This window comes from Trachemys scripta, chromosome 14 (assembly GCF_013100865.1).
Source record: "Trachemys scripta elegans isolate TJP31775 chromosome 14, CAS_Tse_1.0, whole genome shotgun sequence".
NCBI classification, from domain to species: domain Eukaryota; kingdom Metazoa; phylum Chordata; order Testudines; family Emydidae; genus Trachemys; species Trachemys scripta.
The window spans coordinates 11,905,284-11,924,087 of record NC_048311.1 but is presented as its reverse complement, the minus strand read 5'-3'; the positions used below and the strand labels follow the sequence as shown (position 1 = coordinate 11,924,087).

General features: G+C 41.5%; 1 protein-coding gene across 6 annotated transcripts in view; it reads left to right on the top strand.

The window, feature by feature from the left end:
* Positions 1-18,804, top strand: part of MYH10 (myosin heavy chain 10) — a 154,808-nt gene that overhangs the window by 12,526 nt on the left and 123,478 nt on the right. For all 6 annotated transcript variants that reach the window (XM_034790037.1, XM_034790036.1, XM_034790035.1 and 3 more), the window contains one exon: positions 11,683-11,839. In XM_034790037.1, the coding sequence (XP_034645928.1) occupies positions 11,683-11,839 (157 nt within the window). The remainder of the gene's footprint in view (positions 1-11,682; positions 11,840-18,804) is intronic.

Genomic DNA, 18,804 nt, shown 5'->3' with positions numbered 1-18,804 from the left:
ATTTCCTTTTCCTGTTCAACCACTGGCGAAGATTTGTTGCACAAGTGTTGCAGCAGATGTGTGGGGCCCACCTCTTGTCCTGATCTCCAATTTTGCAGCCAAAATAAAGGTGATAGGCTTTCTTAACCATAGTGGTAATACTGCGCTTTTGTGATGCAAAAGTCACTTCACCACAAACATAGCAGAAGTTATCTGCACTGTTCACACAAGTATGAGGCATCTCTGCTCGCTTTGGCTAAACAGAAATGTGTCCCTTTGCAAAATCAAACACTGACAAATAAGAGAGCACGACACTGTATGATTTCTAGAGCTGATATAGGGCAATTTGTTCAGCAGAGTGATGTAAGCTTCATTATGATTGCATCATCCATGACTTCTAGGAATAACATGATGCAATTCATATCATGGATGATGCAATACCAGCTTCAGATTGCATCATTCATTGTTTTGCCTAAAAAGCAAGTACTGTCCAAACCCAGTCATAGATTTATTCATAGATCCAGTCAAAGATGTATTTTAGTAACTTCTGGTTTAAATTGAGATCCCTTCCCTTTATAACTCACTTTTCCTCCGTCATTCCCAAGTCAAGGGTCGTATATACTGACCCAATAGCATATCTTGAAAACTAGAGCCAATCAACAATTTTAAGCATCATTTTCATTCTCAGTGACCCAGAATTAGTAAAGTTTGACTACATTTATTTTGGCTGTAGAGCGGTGTAATAAGTGTTATGAAGTAGGGGAAGATATTGTGAATGAGCATGATTCTACATGTGGGTTGCAAAGCAGATAATTCCTCATAACTGACTACTGGTAGTTTCTACCAAAGAAGAAACTAGGATCAGTAAACTGGACTGGAATCCTCTGTGTAGTCTGGTTGTTCCTGATGTTGGAGTGGATGTAGAATACGTAGTCCTACCTTTTTTAGACCTATCCAGTTATGTATGGAATTGCACAACTGGCTCTTAGCGCCCCCTCTGTATAACTGCTTCTGCAAGCCTTAAGGATTTTAATGGCCCATTCTGATTCAAGGCAGAGATCATTGCAGGATAAATACATTCTATGTGATGTGGAGAGCATACCTTAACTGAAGGAAAGATTGAGAGCAACCTTTAGTTGGTGAGTTTAGTGCATCCAAGCAGTTCAGCAATCAGATGGGTTAAAATAATTGAGTATTCAGACACCAGTAAGGAGTACCAGATGTGGTTGAGATGAGGACAGGTGAGGCTGCTCTTGACTAGATTAAGAGTTAGGACAATGGATAACATCAGACTGGAGAAGCTAGGCCTCAAAAATATCTACTAGGTAACTTGGGGCTTGTCTACATGACAAAGTAGTGCTGTTATAACTGGAGGCATGAATTTAAACAGCTATAGTTAAATTAGTGTAAAAGGCAGTGTTGACATGTTTGTTTCAGTTTAGCTTAAGTCAGTTAAGAACAGGGTTAACTAAAATAAGCCAGTCACTTTCTTACTTTATTTTTATTTTTAACGTCCACACATTTAAACCAGAAAAAGAGTTTGACAGTTTAAAAATTGAAGTTCCACCAGTGCAATTTTCTAGTGTTGACAAGCCTTAATTTTTCTCTGGTGCCCAGTGTAGGTGGTGGGAATATTTGAAGGCAGAATATTTGAAGTACTAGTGTAGTCTACTGATGTGCTGTTTTAAGGGAACTAAAATGAAAAAGGGGGAAAAAATATCTTTACAACAGTTACTGGGCTGAGGATCCCACTTGCTGGTGCAGAGAACTTGAACAGTGTCTGAAGCAAACATAAATATCTCTTGAAAATGAGCAGTTGGAAAACCTGTAGGAAGTCTTCTGAAGTTCCTTCGGGCTGGAGCTCATAAGATCAGCCAAAATCTTATCAACTCTCAAGGAAAGGCAGCACAAGGAGGAGGGGTTTCTGTAACTGAATGCGTATGATAGGAACCGGAAAGATCACTATATAGTGTTCTTGACCGTTGCAACTAGTGTAAGTTCGGTGGAGAAAGGGAAACACCACATTGGATAAGTTACAGTATCATTTGGAGAGGTTGTCTAACCCTTTGTAGCGGTACATGGCTCAACGCTCTACTTTAGCCACAGAAAAGCCTTTTATGCTTAAAAGGCAACTGCTGTGGCAAAGTAAATGGCAGGGTGTGCCTCTTAACCAGAGAACTTTTGTTTTACTTGTTTGTATAGTAGCTAGCAGAATGGAAACTCTAAGTGCTACCTCAACATTAAAAAGACAAATCTGAAACATCTTACACCTTGTCAAAGAGCATGCCTGCCCTGTAGCACCCACTTCTGGCCAGCATGCTGCTGCGAAGGCCTGCCTCAGTTTCCCCTTCACTTAGCATCCCTTAGAGTCAACACAGTCCAGATAGTCAAAACATTCCCCTTCTGGGATCCAATTTATTAAGTCTTAGTCTTTCAAAATAGAATTCAAACCAGCAGTCTTCCTTACAGTTTCATCTGGGTTCAGCCCCACCTCCCCGAGGGTCTATCTTTCTGCTTTCTGCCAAACCCCAAATAAGAGGTTCTGAATCTCCATAGGCATTCCCTCTGCTAACTCAGGGCCTTGCAGGATCCTTTTTAATCCCAGAAATGTCTGCAGACATCTGCCAACAACTACCTGCAGCTTTCCCACTTCATAAGCCCAGGTGCTTTCCCTTAAGCCCAGTTGGGCAGCAGGTAATCAGTCCACATGCACTGGATCCCACTCCCTCTTAAAGGGGCCAATTGTTTGACACCCTTTATTGAAGAGTTGGAGATAAATGTTGAGTTTTGTCAGCAGATTTTCTGATTACTCAAGCCAGTTGGTTTAGTATATTCTAAATCTTCAAATTCAACTAAGGCTCTTCATAGCACATTTTATAAAATGGTATTTAAAGTGTAGGTTGAGGCAGGAGCCTGGATTTCACCCTTTGTGTTACAATGTACAAACCAGTTGACACTTTAAAGAAGTTTGGTTACCAATAAAACATACTAAAATGTTGAGTCATAACTTTTTCAGTCTCTGACTATGTCTATGGTAGGGAATATTTTTGTAAGATTCCCTACTAGTTCACAGGATTCTGGTTTCTTGCATTTTTATCCCTATATTTAATTAAACCTGCTGAAAAATTTGAATGTGGCTTTTGAAAAAAGCTTGGCCACAGAAGCTTGCATTAGGGCTCCCACCAGAACCAGTGGAAATCTTTTTGTAAGAGTCTGAAGTTTAGATATTGCCAAAGGGTGAAAAGTTATACAGTCTCAGCTTTATATACTTGAGGTCAACGGACAGTGATGAGGGATTCTGTAAACTTCATAGGTTTTTCTTAAACCTGTGGTAAGTTAGTGCACTTCTTGTTGGTGTCAGAAGATACCATCAAAATATGAACTCCCACACTCTGGGGTAATGATATAATGAGCTCTCTACTTGGCCACAGATTGTTTAGATAGTACCTCTTTATTGGCAAGCTTGCTATTTGAAACATAATACAGTTTCCAACTAATTCTGTGCCAGTAACCTGAGTGCTACATTATTGGATAGTTTATCATTTAGTAATTTGGATTTTGCTATACTGCTGGCTGAAGCCTTGTAAGCATCTGGAAGCATTCAGGCTCCACAATTAGTGTCCTGAAGGAGACTTTTGTATAACAAACGTCTGTCGCAGCTCTGCTTTAATGTTTGTCTTTGGAGCCTTGCCAAGATAGCCATTCCAGCATTCCTGATTTCCTTTGACTGGTACTGCCCACATCCTTTTCTTCAGCAAAACAGAATTTTGTGCTACCCAAACAAGTGCCCTGTTTTGAAATTGAAAATTTAATGTTTGTGAAAAGCTGAAATTTTTTTTTGTAAATCTGTATAAGCAAATACGTGCACATACTTTAAATTTATTATAGCAGGTTTTCATTATAGCCTGCTTTATCAATTGATTATAACTGGCTGAAATTTTCAGTGTGCGGTCTTTGTGCTACAGTGAGTGTTCTGAAAGCTTGAACAGAAATGGTTCATCTGTGGAGAACTAGAAGAAAGGGTAAAATACTTCCCATTAGAGGTCCTGTGTTTAGCAGTCTGTAGTCTAAATTGCCTGAGTTGGGAAAACTGAAATTTAATAACACTTTCTATTGGTTAGCACCATTTCTAAGTTTCTGTTGAAACTTGTCCTTGATTTGACAGGGCCTTTTATGTTTCCAATTCTGCAGAATTGTAGTCCAGAAACCGAGCTCTTTACCTCACAAAAATCATGTTGCCCTCATTGTTGCAAAGAGAAACACCCAAATGTAAACAATGGAAACTTGATACAGTGATGTCTGCTCTAGTTTTTGTAGCTGGAACACAGTAGGCCCAAGCCCTTGCTTGCCCATTCCTTTTAGTGGGGTGTTCCTTCTTCAGTCTGATAATACAGATGTTGGTGTCATGCTGGTCACTTTTAAACTCCATTTAATGTGTTTTGGGTTTGTGCAATAACTGCATTTTCACACCTTCAGTTTGGGTGCCAAATGCAGCACTGTCCCCTGACCAATTGCTGAAATGGTTTGAGCATTGGCTTGCTAAATCCAAGGTTATGAGTTCAGTCCTTCAGGGGGCCATTTAGGGTTCTGGGGCAAAAATCTGTCTGGGGATTGGTCCTGGTTTGAGCGGGGGGTGGACTAGATGATCTCCTGAGGTCCCTTACAACCCTGATATTCTATGATTGAGACTAGAAACCTCTTGCTTCTTCCTCCACTCCTTTCCCCACAAATTCTATAATGTAACTATACATTTTCACTGCAATATTTTGCAGTACTCTAAAAATGAGGCAATATAAAATTGACCTTGGAAGTACACTATCCCTCTAACACTATCCCTCTATCTGATATCTCCCTCAGTCGTATTTGATTCAGTAAGAGCTGTTTCGGAGGGGGGAGGGGGAGAATTCTAGACTGTACAGAGCCTACATTCTGCTGCAATAGATTTCATGGAATCCAGTGTTCTTGCTGCAGAACATAGGTGCAATTTACTATAGAATACATGGCGGTCTGTGTTATGACTTTCTGAAGATCATATGCTGTGCATGCATAGAGTATCTTGCAGCATTTCCTAGGCTTAAACTATTCAGTTCAAGAATGCTGCACATGTGAGAGAGGCCATTTTAGCTTGATTGGGAAAAGTGTGTTGGAAATGACAGGTTTACGAGGGCCGCGGCACACTGTGGTTTGCAGGAATAGGCCTCTTTAGTTTGCCATCAGAGCTTGTAATGAATTTTATCTTAATTACTGATATACTCTCAGTGTTAACCCCATTTTAAACTTTTGTCTGGGCATTTCCTTCATTGGAAATGAAGATGAACAAAAACTTGAACATCAGTAACCTAAAACAAGCCAAATGCATCAAAATTCAGTTCTTAAGCCACAATACTATTCTCCTGAACACATTAGCCTCTGGTCTCAATCCCAGATCTCTTCCTCAGAACCTCCCTGGATTCAGACTACCTCCCTCACACCATTGCTGAATTTAGTCAGAATACCTCTGACTTAGTATCCACTGCTTTCCCTCAGCCTGTCCTGCTACATACCCAAATTAGCTGCCCTGAATTAGCCTTTTTCTGGCCCATCTTCTAACTGTGGACTAGGCAACCTCCACAAAATTCAGGGAATGTAGATGAGGGGATGTGTGATGGATGTGAGTTACAGGATTCATTACATTAAGGGGTTTGATTATATAAACAAAGTTAGTAAGCATACAAATATTTAACTTTGTGTATTGGAGGAAGCCAACATAAGCTGCCTATAAAAGGCAGGAAAAAAGAATAAAGGCCTCAGATAACTACTTCACAAACAGGTAAGAGACCATACTAGAAGCATTCACGTGGATGACCCCACCTCCAACTCCTTATGGAGCTCTCTCACAAACTAGTGTATTTAGGGGGTCGATTCCCAGCTTGCAAACACATGAGAACAAAAAAACCCCTGCGGAACCTGAGACAAAGAGCTTCTGGGTGGGATATGTGTCATTCTCTAGGGAGGGGGCAATGGTTGTTGGGAGTTGCTGATGAGAAGCTGTTCTCACAGACACTGACCCCTAGGGGTCTGGAGTAAAGAGTGAACTTCCTAGGGTCTCTGCGAAGAGATGACAAGCCTCTGAGTGAGTAAGATTTGTGCATAGACTTTAACATACTTTTTCTCTCCCTTTATGCTTTGTTCCAACTATGGTAAATATTTGGAGAAGGCTGTCTGGTCACAGATATTTTTAGTAAGTCACAGGTAATGAGCAATAATGAAAAATTCACAGAAGCCCATGACCTGTCCTTGACTCTTACTAAAAATACCCATGACAAAATGGGTAGCCTGGGCAGATATGGGAGGGGAGAAGGGCTGGGAGCTCCAGGGGGGTCCCCCCCAGCCAGGAATGGTGGTGGGGAGCTGTGGGGCTCCTCTTGTAGCACACGGTGGCCAGGAGCACCCACAGCTCCCTGCCTCCACAGGTGGCAGGGGATTCTGCAGCTCCCAGCTAGCTGAAGTCACAGAGGTCTTTGGAAGTCACGGATTCCATGACTTCCGTGACTAAATCGCAGCCTTACTAATTACCACTTGTTGTTATAGCACCCAAAGGGAAGAATTGCAGGTACCTAACCCAGTCTGACCTGCTGAGAAATCACTGTTATATGGGGTGCAGTAGTCCAGGATCTGGTCTTGAGTGAGAGTTTTGTGTGATTCCACCCCAGGGAGGTAAACATAAGGCCTCATATCTTAGAGCAGTGGTTCTCAAACTTTTGTACTGGTGACCCCTTTCACATAGCAAGCCTCTGAATGCAACCCCGCCTTATTTTAAAAAGTTTTTTAAATTTATATATTTAACACCATTATAAATGCTGGAGGCAAAGCCAGGTTTGGGATGGAGGCTGACAGCTTGTGACCCCCCCCATGTAATAATCTTGGGACCCCCCCCCTTAGGGGTCCCAACCCCCAGTTTGAGAATCCCTGCCTTAGAGCCATGTCAGAGAAGGGGTTAGAGGTCCAGCAAGCCCTATAATTAACCAGATAAACCTAAGAAAACACTTTCAAGGGTTATAGTTATGCAAAAAGTCCTATTTTGTGTTGAATGAAGAGGACTGCAGTAGCCCTGTGAGAGTGGAGCCTCAAACACTTAAGTTTTAGAGAACCTATCCAGGTGATAACGAGGTCAATCTAGTCTAGATTTTAACCAGGGCCAATGGATAACGAAACCCTTCCAGTTGAAGGGGCTATGAAGCAGAGGCCCTGTGTCAGACCAGGCTGGAGCAGTTTTCAATGTGCCTTTCTTACCATTTGTTTCCTTCCTAGGAACATGTAGAACAGTCAAAGACCTGTAGTAAGATTTAAAATGTATGCATCTGTAGCACTAGCAAGTAACATTGCTACAGGTTATCTGAGACAGGCAGAATAGATCGGACCTGCTGTGCAAGGTCCTTTTGGAAACACAGATCTAGCTTCCTTCTAATTAACAGCTTTTCATGTAAGTTACTCCTGTTTGCATGCTCACCATTCACAAAAGAGCCTACTATCAAGGCCAGGTTAAAGTACTGGAATGAATGTTGTATGGGAGTTATGAGCAAAGACAAGACTTCAGATTCTGTTTTTGTAAGGAAATCTGTACCTCTGGGCTAATCTATTTCTTTACTTAATGCTGAAATGTGCCTTACTTAATTAATTGAGAAGGTGGATTGCCTGCTTAACAAGATTCCTCCCAGCAGCAGAAAGAACTGTGCTGCTTCCCTCTAGAAAATCAAGAGTATAGAGTTGGAAATTCCAGCACGTGTTCTTCATTCTCTTATGAAGAGCTCCCTGAATGGCTTTATTATTAATGACCTTAAACATTCATCCTGAAGGTCTTAATGCTAGGGCAAAAACGAGGAATACTTGTGGCACCTTAGAGACTAAAACTTATGCCCAAATAAATTTGTAGTCTCTAAGGTGCCACAAGTACGCCTCGTTGTTTTTGCTGATGCAGACTAACACGGCTACCACTCTGAAGTGCTAGGGCAGTGGTTCTCAACCAGGGGTACATGTACCCTGGGGGTTCAAAGAGGTCTTTCAGAGGGTACATAAACTCATTTGCCTAGTTTTACAAAAGTCTACATAAAAAGTACTAGTGAAGTCAGTACAAACTAAAATTTCATACAGACAAAATGAGAAAGTAAGCAATTTTTCAGTAATAGTGTGCTATGACACTGTTTTTGACTGATTTTTGTAAGCAAGTAGTTTTTAAATGAGGTGAAACATGGAGGTTCTAAGACAAGTCAGACTTCTGAAAGGGATACAGTAGTCTTGAAAGGTTCAGAACCTCTGTGCTAGGGAATACTTTCCTTTTTAGCATCTGTGCCGCATTTCTTGAGGACTGCAAGAAACATCCCCTCCCCCTTAGTCTATTGAGTGAGTGGGGGAAAAACAAGTATTCTGTGACTGATTCAACAGCTGTTCATATATTTATATCAAAAGCAACACCTATGGAATATGCAAGTCTTTGTGACGAACGCTGTCTCTGGAATAAGAGAACCAAGGGTACAACGGATAGATAAAAAACAATGCTTAATGAAAACATATCATTATGAATGCAGAGAGGGGGATGTGGGTATATTTTCAAACTCACTAGCCGAATATGAGCTGAGACAGACTCTGCAGAGAATCTGCCAGGAGGCAACGTGGATAAATTTTTAACACACTTTTTTTTTTCTGGGCATTACAAGATCGTTTTCAGGGAGTTTAATCTTTCCCTGGAGGCTGCACTTTGCTATAGCAGATAACTAATTTTTGCTCAATCTCTTCTAGTAGGCAAAGGGAAAGACTGACTTCCTGTTCCACTTTTTCCCTCTCTCCTTTCCATTTAGGATACCTTTATTATTAGTTAATTAAGGAATTCACTGACAGATGTATTCTTATAGGGGGGAGAAATTTGGCTTGCCTTTCAAATGTCCTGTCTTGAGGAGAAGGATGTCCAAGCATATGGCCCAGTTGATGAACTTGTGGCCTCCATGACACATTCAGGTTTCATAGAATTGCAGCTATTTTTTTTTTTTTTTTTTTTTTTTAAGAAAAAGTAATTCTATTCCCTCATGGTTGCAATGCAAAAAACCTTCCAAATGTGAACAGGGTGTAAACAGACACTATCTCCCTAAGTTTGCAGATAACCGGTTACATTCTCTGTAATGGTTCTGAACTGTGCTGTTCCCTATTAATCTCATTGGAGCATCAGCTCTAAAAACAAGTAGTGACACTTCACTGTCAAAATTGACTACTGAATTGCTGAACATTCTAGTGCATGGAATAAGAAAGGATGTGAGAGTGAAGCCCTCAGGGAGACGAGAATTGAGTGGTGTTGGTGGGAAGGAAATGCAGCAGGGTGAACAGAAGACAGTCAGTCATAGGAAAAGAAACAGAATTCTGGGGAAAGAGAGCAGAAACAGAAGTAGTGGTGGCTTGTGGGGAGCAGGTTTTTGTCACTGAGCAATGGAGAATTACAGTAGAGGACTGGATAATATATACTTAAAGCCTGTTTTCGACTTCCCCTACTGTGATCTTCTGCTCTGGGGAAAAAAGTCCCGTCCTGCAGCTTCCTGAACAGGCCAGTGTTCCGAAAGATGCGTGCATCATGCACCTTTCCGGGCCAGCCTGCATTAATGTCAATGAAACGCCCACGGTGATCCACAAGCGCCTGGAAAACCATAGAGAAATACTCCTTCTGATTAACGTACTCAGATGCTAGGTGGGGTGGTGCCAAAATGGGAATATGCGTCCCAATCTATCGCCCCTCCACAGTTAGGGAAACCCATTTGTGCGAAGCCATCAACAATGTCCTGCACGTTACCCAGAGTCACAGTTCTTCTGAGGAGAATGCGATAAATGTCCCTTCAAACCTGCATCAATACGATTCCAGTGGTCGACATTCCCACTCCAAACTGGTTTGCGACCGATCGGTAGCTGTCTGGAGTTGCCAGCTTCCAGATTGCAATAGCCACCCACTTCTCCACTGGCAGGGCAGCTCTCAGTCTTGTTTCTTGTGCCGCAGGGTGGGGGCGAGCTCCTCACACAGTCCCATGAAAGTGGCTTTTCTCATCTGAAAGTTCTGAAGCCACTGCTCGTCATCCCAGACTTGCATGACGATGTGATCCCACCACTCAGTGTTTTTTTTTCCCCGAGGCCAAAAGTGGCGTTCCACGGTGCTGAGCATGTCCGTGAACGCCACAAGCAATTTTGTGTTGTATGCGTTACGCAACTCAATATCATCGTCAGACTCCTCACTGTCACTTTGGATCTTAAGGAGTAGCTCGACTGCCGTGACGTACTGGCGAGAGTCGTCAGCTTACTCCTCAGCAGTTCAGGCTCCATTTCCCACAGACCGAAACAGAACACAGATTGCGCTGCACAGAAACCGTTGAAAGATGGTGCCAAATGTGGACGGAAACACAGGGATTGGTGGGATGTGAAGCGATGCATCACGGGGTGTTGGGACAGGACCCAGAATGCCCCGCACCCTTCCCACAGCGCCAGAATGGGAAGAGAACTCTTGGGATAGCTGCCCATAATGCACCGCTCCCAATGCCGCTGCAAGTGCCGCAAATGTGGCCACAACAGTGCACTGTCAGCTGTCCGTGTGGACAGACTGCAGCGCTTTCCCTACTCAGATGTATGAAGGCAGGTTTAATTCACAGCGCTGTACACCTGCAAATGTAGCCATACCCTGAGGAATTTGTGGAGTCCTGAACTTGGATCCTTTCCCATAGTCTGTAATGAAACTCATGCATCCGAAGAAGTGAGGTTTTTACTCACGAAAGCTTATGCCCAAATAAATCTGTTAGTCTTTAAGGTGCCACCAGACTCCTTGTTGTTTTTGTAATGAAACTGTGAATCTAGCTCTCTGCACCAAATGAGTTTGAGGCTTCTGTTCTGGGATGTTTAGCAACTAACTTTCCTATTTTTGTTTTTGAGGGAAGAGGTCCTTTAGCTGGTCCTTGTTATGGAACTATTGATTAATTTTTACTTATCTGCTTTCAAAACTGCATCAAGCTACCTAGAGATGTGGCCTGGAGGAAAGTCTTAAAGGGGGATGCTCTTTGTTTTCTATAGCAGGAGGAGCAACCCAGCTGTTCAGTATTTATTACTAGATCATCTTGTAGAAATCAGCAGCTAATTCAAAATTTCTTCCTTTAACTGAGTGAGTAGACTCTGAACGTGAACAGCTACATTTTTTCATAAGTTTTGCAAGCATGATCCAAAAAACTTAGGGGTGTGTGTGTGTGTGGGGGGGAAGCACATTTTATCAGAGTAAAATTTAAATCTAATCTGCTTTCAGCCTTTGATGCAATTTGTGTCCAAGTTTAGTGAAAATGGAAAACATTCACTTTGTGGTTTTTATGTACTAGTGTAATACTACAGTTTTTAATTTGCAAAGAGGGAAAATTCAAATCTGCTTTTGGGGAATGAGGAGGAATCAAATGCTCAAGACTTCACCTCTATCGTAACTAAGCTCTTTTGGATACAAGTTATTAGATGTCTCAAAGTACCAACCAATATTTTTGAACTAAATAGTTTGAGGTGGTGGTTTTATTGAAGTCACTAATGTTCAAGACTAGCACAGAAATGGCCCACAATTTGAGAAGAATGAAGCTTTCCTGGCTTCTGTGGCTTCATTTAATAGTGGACATATAAATGTAAGATAAAATAGCTAACTAAACTGCTGTTGGTGTGGGTTTTTTTTAGACTTATTCTGGACTGTTCTGCGTAGTCATAAATCCCTACAAGAACCTCCCAATTTATTCGGAAAATATCATTGAGATGTACAGAGGGAAGAAACGTCACGAAATGCCACCACACATTTATGCAATATCTGAATCTGCATATAGATGCATGTTGCAAGGTAAGAACTATTTAAATATTACTTTGTTATAAATAGCTGAAATTGCTTAATGCACTTAATTTTAGGCTCTCTCTTGTCACACTAAAGCTTTGCCTTCTAATAAATATAGTAATCTTTAAACTTTTAAAGAAATATTTTTTTGCGAGTTGGAACAGAGTGACCTTTAAGAGTATGACTCCATGGTGTGTTTTCTTCTTGACTTCCAAAGTACCTGCCAGTTTGCTGCTGTGACTGAATGATAGACTTTGTAATTAGTGGTGTAATAGTAAACTTAAAGTGGAAATGGCTCCCTTCAGAACTAAGAAGTAATGACATTTGGGACACAAGAGGTGCTAATACACTAGGGAACATGTACTTCCAGAGGCACCAAAATAAGAATTAAAAGGTGTGCAGCAAAACTAAACTAATTAGTTTCAGAAACAATTGCTAAATGGGTACTTTCAAACTGTTTTCTGTACTCCTGTTTTAATGTCACTGCACACTATCCTGAGGTTTCTCAGTGGCTAAAATATTTATTTTTTATTTTTTTATATCATATATACATGCACGCATGGGGTAGTTCTAGCCATGTCGGTCCCAGGATATTACAGAGACAAGGTGGGGTGAGGTAATATCTTACTGACCAACTTCTGTTGGAGAGAGAAACAAGCTTATAGAGCTTTTCTTCAGGTCTGTGAAAGCTAAATGTAGACCCGAAGAAGAGGTCTGTAAGCTTGTTTCTCTCTCCAACAGAAGTTGGTCAGTAAGATATTACTTCACCCACCTTGTTCCACATGCCGATGGGAGGGATTCTAATGTTGGTGAAGGTACTCCACTCCCCAAGAGGTGGTAGCTAGATCAAAGGGAGAATTCTCCCGTTGATCTGACCTAGTGTTATCTATGCTGGGGGTTAGGTTGGTTTAACTATGTTGCCTGGGGGATGTGGATTTTTCACAATAATATGTTTGACCATAATCACATTTTGTGCGGGGGGGAGGGAGATGCTGTATTGTCTAAGGCCCAATTACTTAAGGTGAAGTCTTTTATTGGGTTAAAAAAAAAAAAAAAGTCTCAAAGATGAATTTAAAAACTAACACTTAAACTGCATTTAAGACAATAAGGATAACAAAACATAGCTCTAGATCAGCGGTACTCAAACCTCTTCATGTTTTAGATTATTTCAAGGGTGTGTGTGCATGGTTGGTTGTTTTTTTGGTCTGCTTTTTGGCCACATCGCCTCATCCCAGTCTTGGTTCCACATCTCCATGGCGACCATAGTTTTGGTCTACATAAATGTCCTAGGATAGTGAGGCAAGATGAAGATAAATGTTCATGGAATGAGTTTGGTTACTTTATATCCCTGTTTCCCTGCATCTCGTCTGTTGTTTCCATGTCTTGGCATGTAGGAATTTGTTTGTCTAATGTCACACTGACATTCTGGTGTGCCATCCGGAGTGTTGAGGTGCTGTCACTCCTGCCCTGCAACTTTGGGTGCTTTCAATGCTTTCCTGCTGTAGCTCTCACCTGGGTTGCTAACAGACAGACTGCCAGCAGGTAGGTCACACCCTGAGTGTCTGTGTATAGCCATAGCCCTGGTCCAACAACTTTGACCCCAGCAACCTGTCAGCAAACACCAGCCACACTCTGGCTTTCAGCAGGCTTCGTTACCACATGTAGGGTGACCCCAACACTCTCCCAGTCCCAGATTTTCCCCTAAAATGTGTTCAGCACTGTCCAGCCCTCTCCTGGACAGTCCAGAGACAGTAGGTCCATTGCCTGTCTAAGAGAACCAATATACAACAGTCTGCTATCTTAAATGGAGTTACCAAACAATTCAACACCAGATTAGTTTTAATTAAAGAATAAAACATGTTTGTTTAGCTACAAGGGAGATGGGTTTTAAGAGAGTACAAGTATAAGCCAGTAAAAATGAGAAATGGTTACAAGAGAAATAAAATTAAAAACACTTCCTAGTATTCAAACTTAACAGATGAGACTTGGTTCAAGGTGAAGTTCTTAGCACATGCTCCCAAGAACAGGGCTGACCCAATTTCAGGTCAAGAGCAAATGCTGTTTCTTTGTGTTGTCTTAAGTGACCGAGAAAGAGATGGCTAGGGAGAGAACTTGGTGTGTTTGCCCCTCACTTTCATAGATTGGTCACCTTTCTGAAAAACCTTTTCCTAAGGTTTACCCATAGATAAAGTTCATTTCCACTGTGGGGATAGAGACGAGGAGTCTGGTGGTGAAAGAGGTTCCTTGATGCTGTTTGCTAAAATGCAAATCTGTTTGTTCCTGCCCCCTCTTCTCCCCCCCTGCCTTTAAGAATGGCCACTAGGTGAATGCACACCTGGCTAGAGGCATCAGCTTGTGTTTTGTCTCTGAGAAACTGGTTTACCCAGACTTGTCTGGTAAACACACTGCAGATCTAATTTCAGCTTATGTTTTTAACTTTTCATAGAATGTGACTACACACGTTTCATCATATTATCGACCAGTGAGTTTAATTTTCAAATGATACCACACAAGGCATATTTTTGTACAAAGATTATTACAGTAGTGTAGAGGGTGTGAATACATGGGTGCATTCATTCACATACTCCTTATTTGCAGCCCTCACCCTTCTTGGCTCTGATCTCTCTAGGTTACTCTGTTTGGTTCTGCCTTTCTCTGTTTGTTTCCCAATTTGGTCCATGTTTACAAGAATAAAACCCTTGAATCAAAGAATGCAATTGCTAAACAAGATGCAGAAGTTTGACTTTGTGTTTGGCTGACGATAGCTTTTGGAACCCCAGAGTTCTGACTTGCCATTCAATGAGACAAGGTGGTTTGAGGCAATGTCTTCTATTGGACCAACTTCTTCAGGTTAAAGCTTGTCTCTTTATCCAATAGAAGAACTCAAGCATAAGCTTGAAAGCTTGTCTCTTTCACCAACAGAAGTTGGTCCAAGCAGATGTTATTGCACTCACATTGTCTCAATATCCTGGGACCAACACTGCAAAGTGCTGAGGTTTATGAAGTTTCACTGCATCAAGACTGGATGATTCATCCTTCATAGAAGCAGCTCCTTGGACCATAGTTTGAGAAATATTGATTTAGTACCACCTTTGTTTGCTTCAAAGGTGGTAGTGGGGAAAACTAGAGTAGATGGCTGTAACAGTGCCTTCGTGGGTCACAACTGAGAATACGAAATTCAGGACAAACTGCTGAGAAATAGGATGATAGAATATCAGGGTTGGAAGGGACCTCAGGAGGTCATCTTGTCCAACCCCCTGTTCAAACCAGGACCAATCCCTAGACAGATTTTTTTTTTTTTTTTTTTTTTTGCCCCAGATCCCTAAATGGCCCCCTCAGGCAGACCTACAGGTGGTTGTTCTACCATAAGATATACCAAACCAGCAACAAAAGTAAACTTCTGTTTCACCAAACTGGCTAACAAGAAGTCAGAAAAGCAGTCTCCTTAGGCATTCCAGTCCTGGATTCAACATCCAGACACCAGACTTAAAGATGAGTGGTTATTTAAAACCAGTTTAATCAAACAAAAGGTTCTTCTGATCCCAAAGGACCAACCATATACCCAGGTTAAGGTATAACTCAGATCTTGCCCAATAATCATGCCGTTGTCAATCCTTTAGTATCTAAAATCGAAAGGTTTATTTATAAAAAGAAAGGCGAGAGTTAAAATTTGTTAAAGGAATCAGATACATGCAATAATTGCAAAGTTCTTGGATCAGGCTTGTAGCAGTGATGGAATAAACTGCTGGCTTAAGTCAAGTCTCTGGTTGCTTCCAAATCATTGGAAGGTCCTCAGTCCTTTTGGTTATAATGCTCCCCTAAGTTCATAGTCCAGAGGCTTGAGCAGGAAAGAGGCAAAACAGAGATGTTTCCAGGGCCTTTTATAGCTTCTGCCGCGTGGAGGGAAATCCATTGTTTCAAACAAAGCCCTCAGCACAGCAAGTGGAAAATTACAGGTAGCAAGATGGTGTTTGGAGTCACATGGGCAAGTCGCATGTCCATGCATGATTTCGCTTTGTCACAGCAGGAAAGTCCGTTAAGTGTTGATAGGCATCTTCTATTGTGAGTTAAGTGGTCCGTTAAAGAAAGTCAAGGGCTTAACTTGAATAGCCCCTTCAAGATGTGCAGGTTAAATATCTTGTGGGTGCTACTACAGGAGCAAACATTTGAAATCCAGGTATAGAGCCAGTACTCATAACTTCAAATACAAAAATGATACATGCATACAAACAGCAAAATCACATTCAGCAAATCATAACCTCTCCATAGACACCTTACTTGACATATGTTGTACAACAGTGATCTATGTGGTCATATTTTATTAGATAATGTCACAATGGCATCTCTGGGTTTGAAGAAAAAATATAGGTCTCAGGCTTGAAATTTGATAGGTTTGGGTGGAAACTTAAACAAGGAAATTGCTTTAAAGAATTAATACTTTGTAGTTACTAAAAATCTGTGCACTTGAATAACCTCCACCTATATCGACCCATTGCTTTTCTTCCTTTCAGCAAGAGGTGGGAAGTGGTGTCAGCTAGTGGACTTCCCACTGATGTCTTACCTTCATGATTTCATTGCCAAGACAAAACAAGAATTGGGAAGTACAGATGTTGACAAACTGTACTTGGCTGCTTTGTGTTAGATCAAAGGAAAGGAAAGGCAATATTTCCTTTGCATTTGTAATAGGCTCCATTTAGTTATTCCTAGGCATTTCTTCAAGAACAAGATGGCAGGCAGGCTGCTTCTGAGACGTGTATCTTAGATACTTATGACCCCCGTTACTGTAGTATGTGAGTGCCTCAGTCTTTAATGTATTTTCACAGTATCTCTCTGAGGAAGGGATGTGCTACCATCTCCACTTCTTACAGATGGTGAAACTGAAGCACAGACTAAATGACTTGCCCAAGGCCGCACAGGAAGTCTGTGGCATAGCTGAACCCAAATCTCCAGAGTCCTGGCCCATTGCCTCCATAAGACCTTTTTAGCATGGGTCAGGCTAACATGACATTGCATTGTCTCAGTGAGGAAGTCCGAATACCACCAATAAAAATGAGACTAGTTTGAGTATGGTGGTAGACTTCTTGGAGACACAAGAGTAAGTTGTGAGAATGCCTGCCATTCTGCAAGAAAATCCAGGATTTCTTTTGCTAGTGAAAATGTTCAAGGATCAGTATGGTATACATATTTTCCCAAACCTGTTAGGTACAGGAAAATTTTTGCTAACCTTTTCTTATGTATCGGATCACTACAAACGTCCTCAGTCTTAAATAGAGGTTACAAGATGAAACTGGAGTATCATCTACTTTGTCGAAAGTAAAATGTTATTTCGTCAAATTCTGGAAAGAAAACCTAAGCCGGCTTCATAGCTGACCTAAAGCCAAAGAGCAGCACCGCAACGGCTACCTAAATTGTAAATCCTGTTTCTTGTTTTTATTATGTCAAATGTTTATGAGGGGACTGAAACGGTGCCGCTGACTTAGACATGTCAAATAATCATTGACAGGAAAGATTCCTCAGCACATTACAATCTTGAGTGTTTTGATATTGCAGTTTCAATTTCTGATAACTGGACTATCAGTTTCAGAGCCCAAATAGGAGGAGGGTAGGTCACTGTAGCAGTGGTGGTACAACCAAGCTCCACCTGTAAACCCAGCTGTTCCTACCTGAGGCACCAGGCGATGAGAATCACAGTAGATCACGTAGCTGTTCAAAATACGATTGTGTGCTCTGCTGTGTTCATCAGGCTTGGCTCATCCTCGGATATTCAGATATATCTTATCACTAAGGTATAGGTGAGTACCTAGGACCTTGGCTTTTGAAGCTCTGATTTCAGAATCTTAAGCTTTCACTTCGGAGAGGATGGCAGAACAAACAGGTGACAATTGTTAGTCATGTTGCTTAATGCACTACTTGAAAGTGTCCAGATGTTATCATCACAAGCATGGTATAATCTGTATAAAATAGGAACATAATCTGAAAATTCTGGGGCCCACACTTTTTGGAGAAAGGTTTCTTCATCTAGTACAAAGCATCATCCCTCTTAGGAGGAAATATGAGCTTCAATTAAAAAAAGCAACCTAATGTTCAGAGTAGTTAGGTGTTTTCTGAAAGAAACCCATATCCTTTAGTTGCTTCTCAGCAAGTTTCAGGGCGAAGAGGTGTGTGAAATGTGTATAATCTGTAGTTTCTTGGAAGTACTTTGAGTTTACAGCAATTTTGTTAATCTCGGTCTAATTCTGGTTTGAGGAAAGTACTGGTATTTGGTTTTTGCTTGTTCCCATTGTGTCTAGTTGTAGCAGCAACTTTGCTATTTTGTTACCTTCCCTACAATGGTGGGATGATTATTACTTGCTTTGCCACCAATTGAACCTATTGCAATGGAAAAGAAGTCAACACAGAAAGGCCTAATCTACACTATACCAGCCAGCTTTTACTAGCTATACCAGCAAACCCTCCTAGCGTAGAGTCTGCTCCTATGAGCAAAATTGTGCTTTTGCCAGTATAGTTTATACCAGTTCCCTGAATAAAATAAGCTAGACCAGAAAAGCACTTACTAGTTTGAATTGCCATTCCTCCTAGGAGCCCTAGTCATAGACATTATAATGGCAGAAGCCCTAGTGCAGATGCAGTTATATTGGCTAAAAAATGGTGCTCAGAACAATGAGGCCCTGGTGCACGACGAGGGCTCCTAGGAGGTATGGTAATTCAAAATAGTACCGTGTATACTCAATCATAAGACGGTTCGTTTATAGGCCGACCCATGCGCCCCTCCCTCCCCCAGATGGATAAGTAAAAATGGAAAATTTTTATAACCCGTTCATAAGCCAACCCTATAATTCAGGGGTCCGCAAACTTTGGCTCCCGGGCCATCAGGATAAGCCACTGGTGGTCAGAGATGGTTTGTTTACCTCGAGCATCTGCAGGCATGGAGGTAAACCTAAGTAAACAAAGTGTCCCGGCGCGCCAGCTGCTTA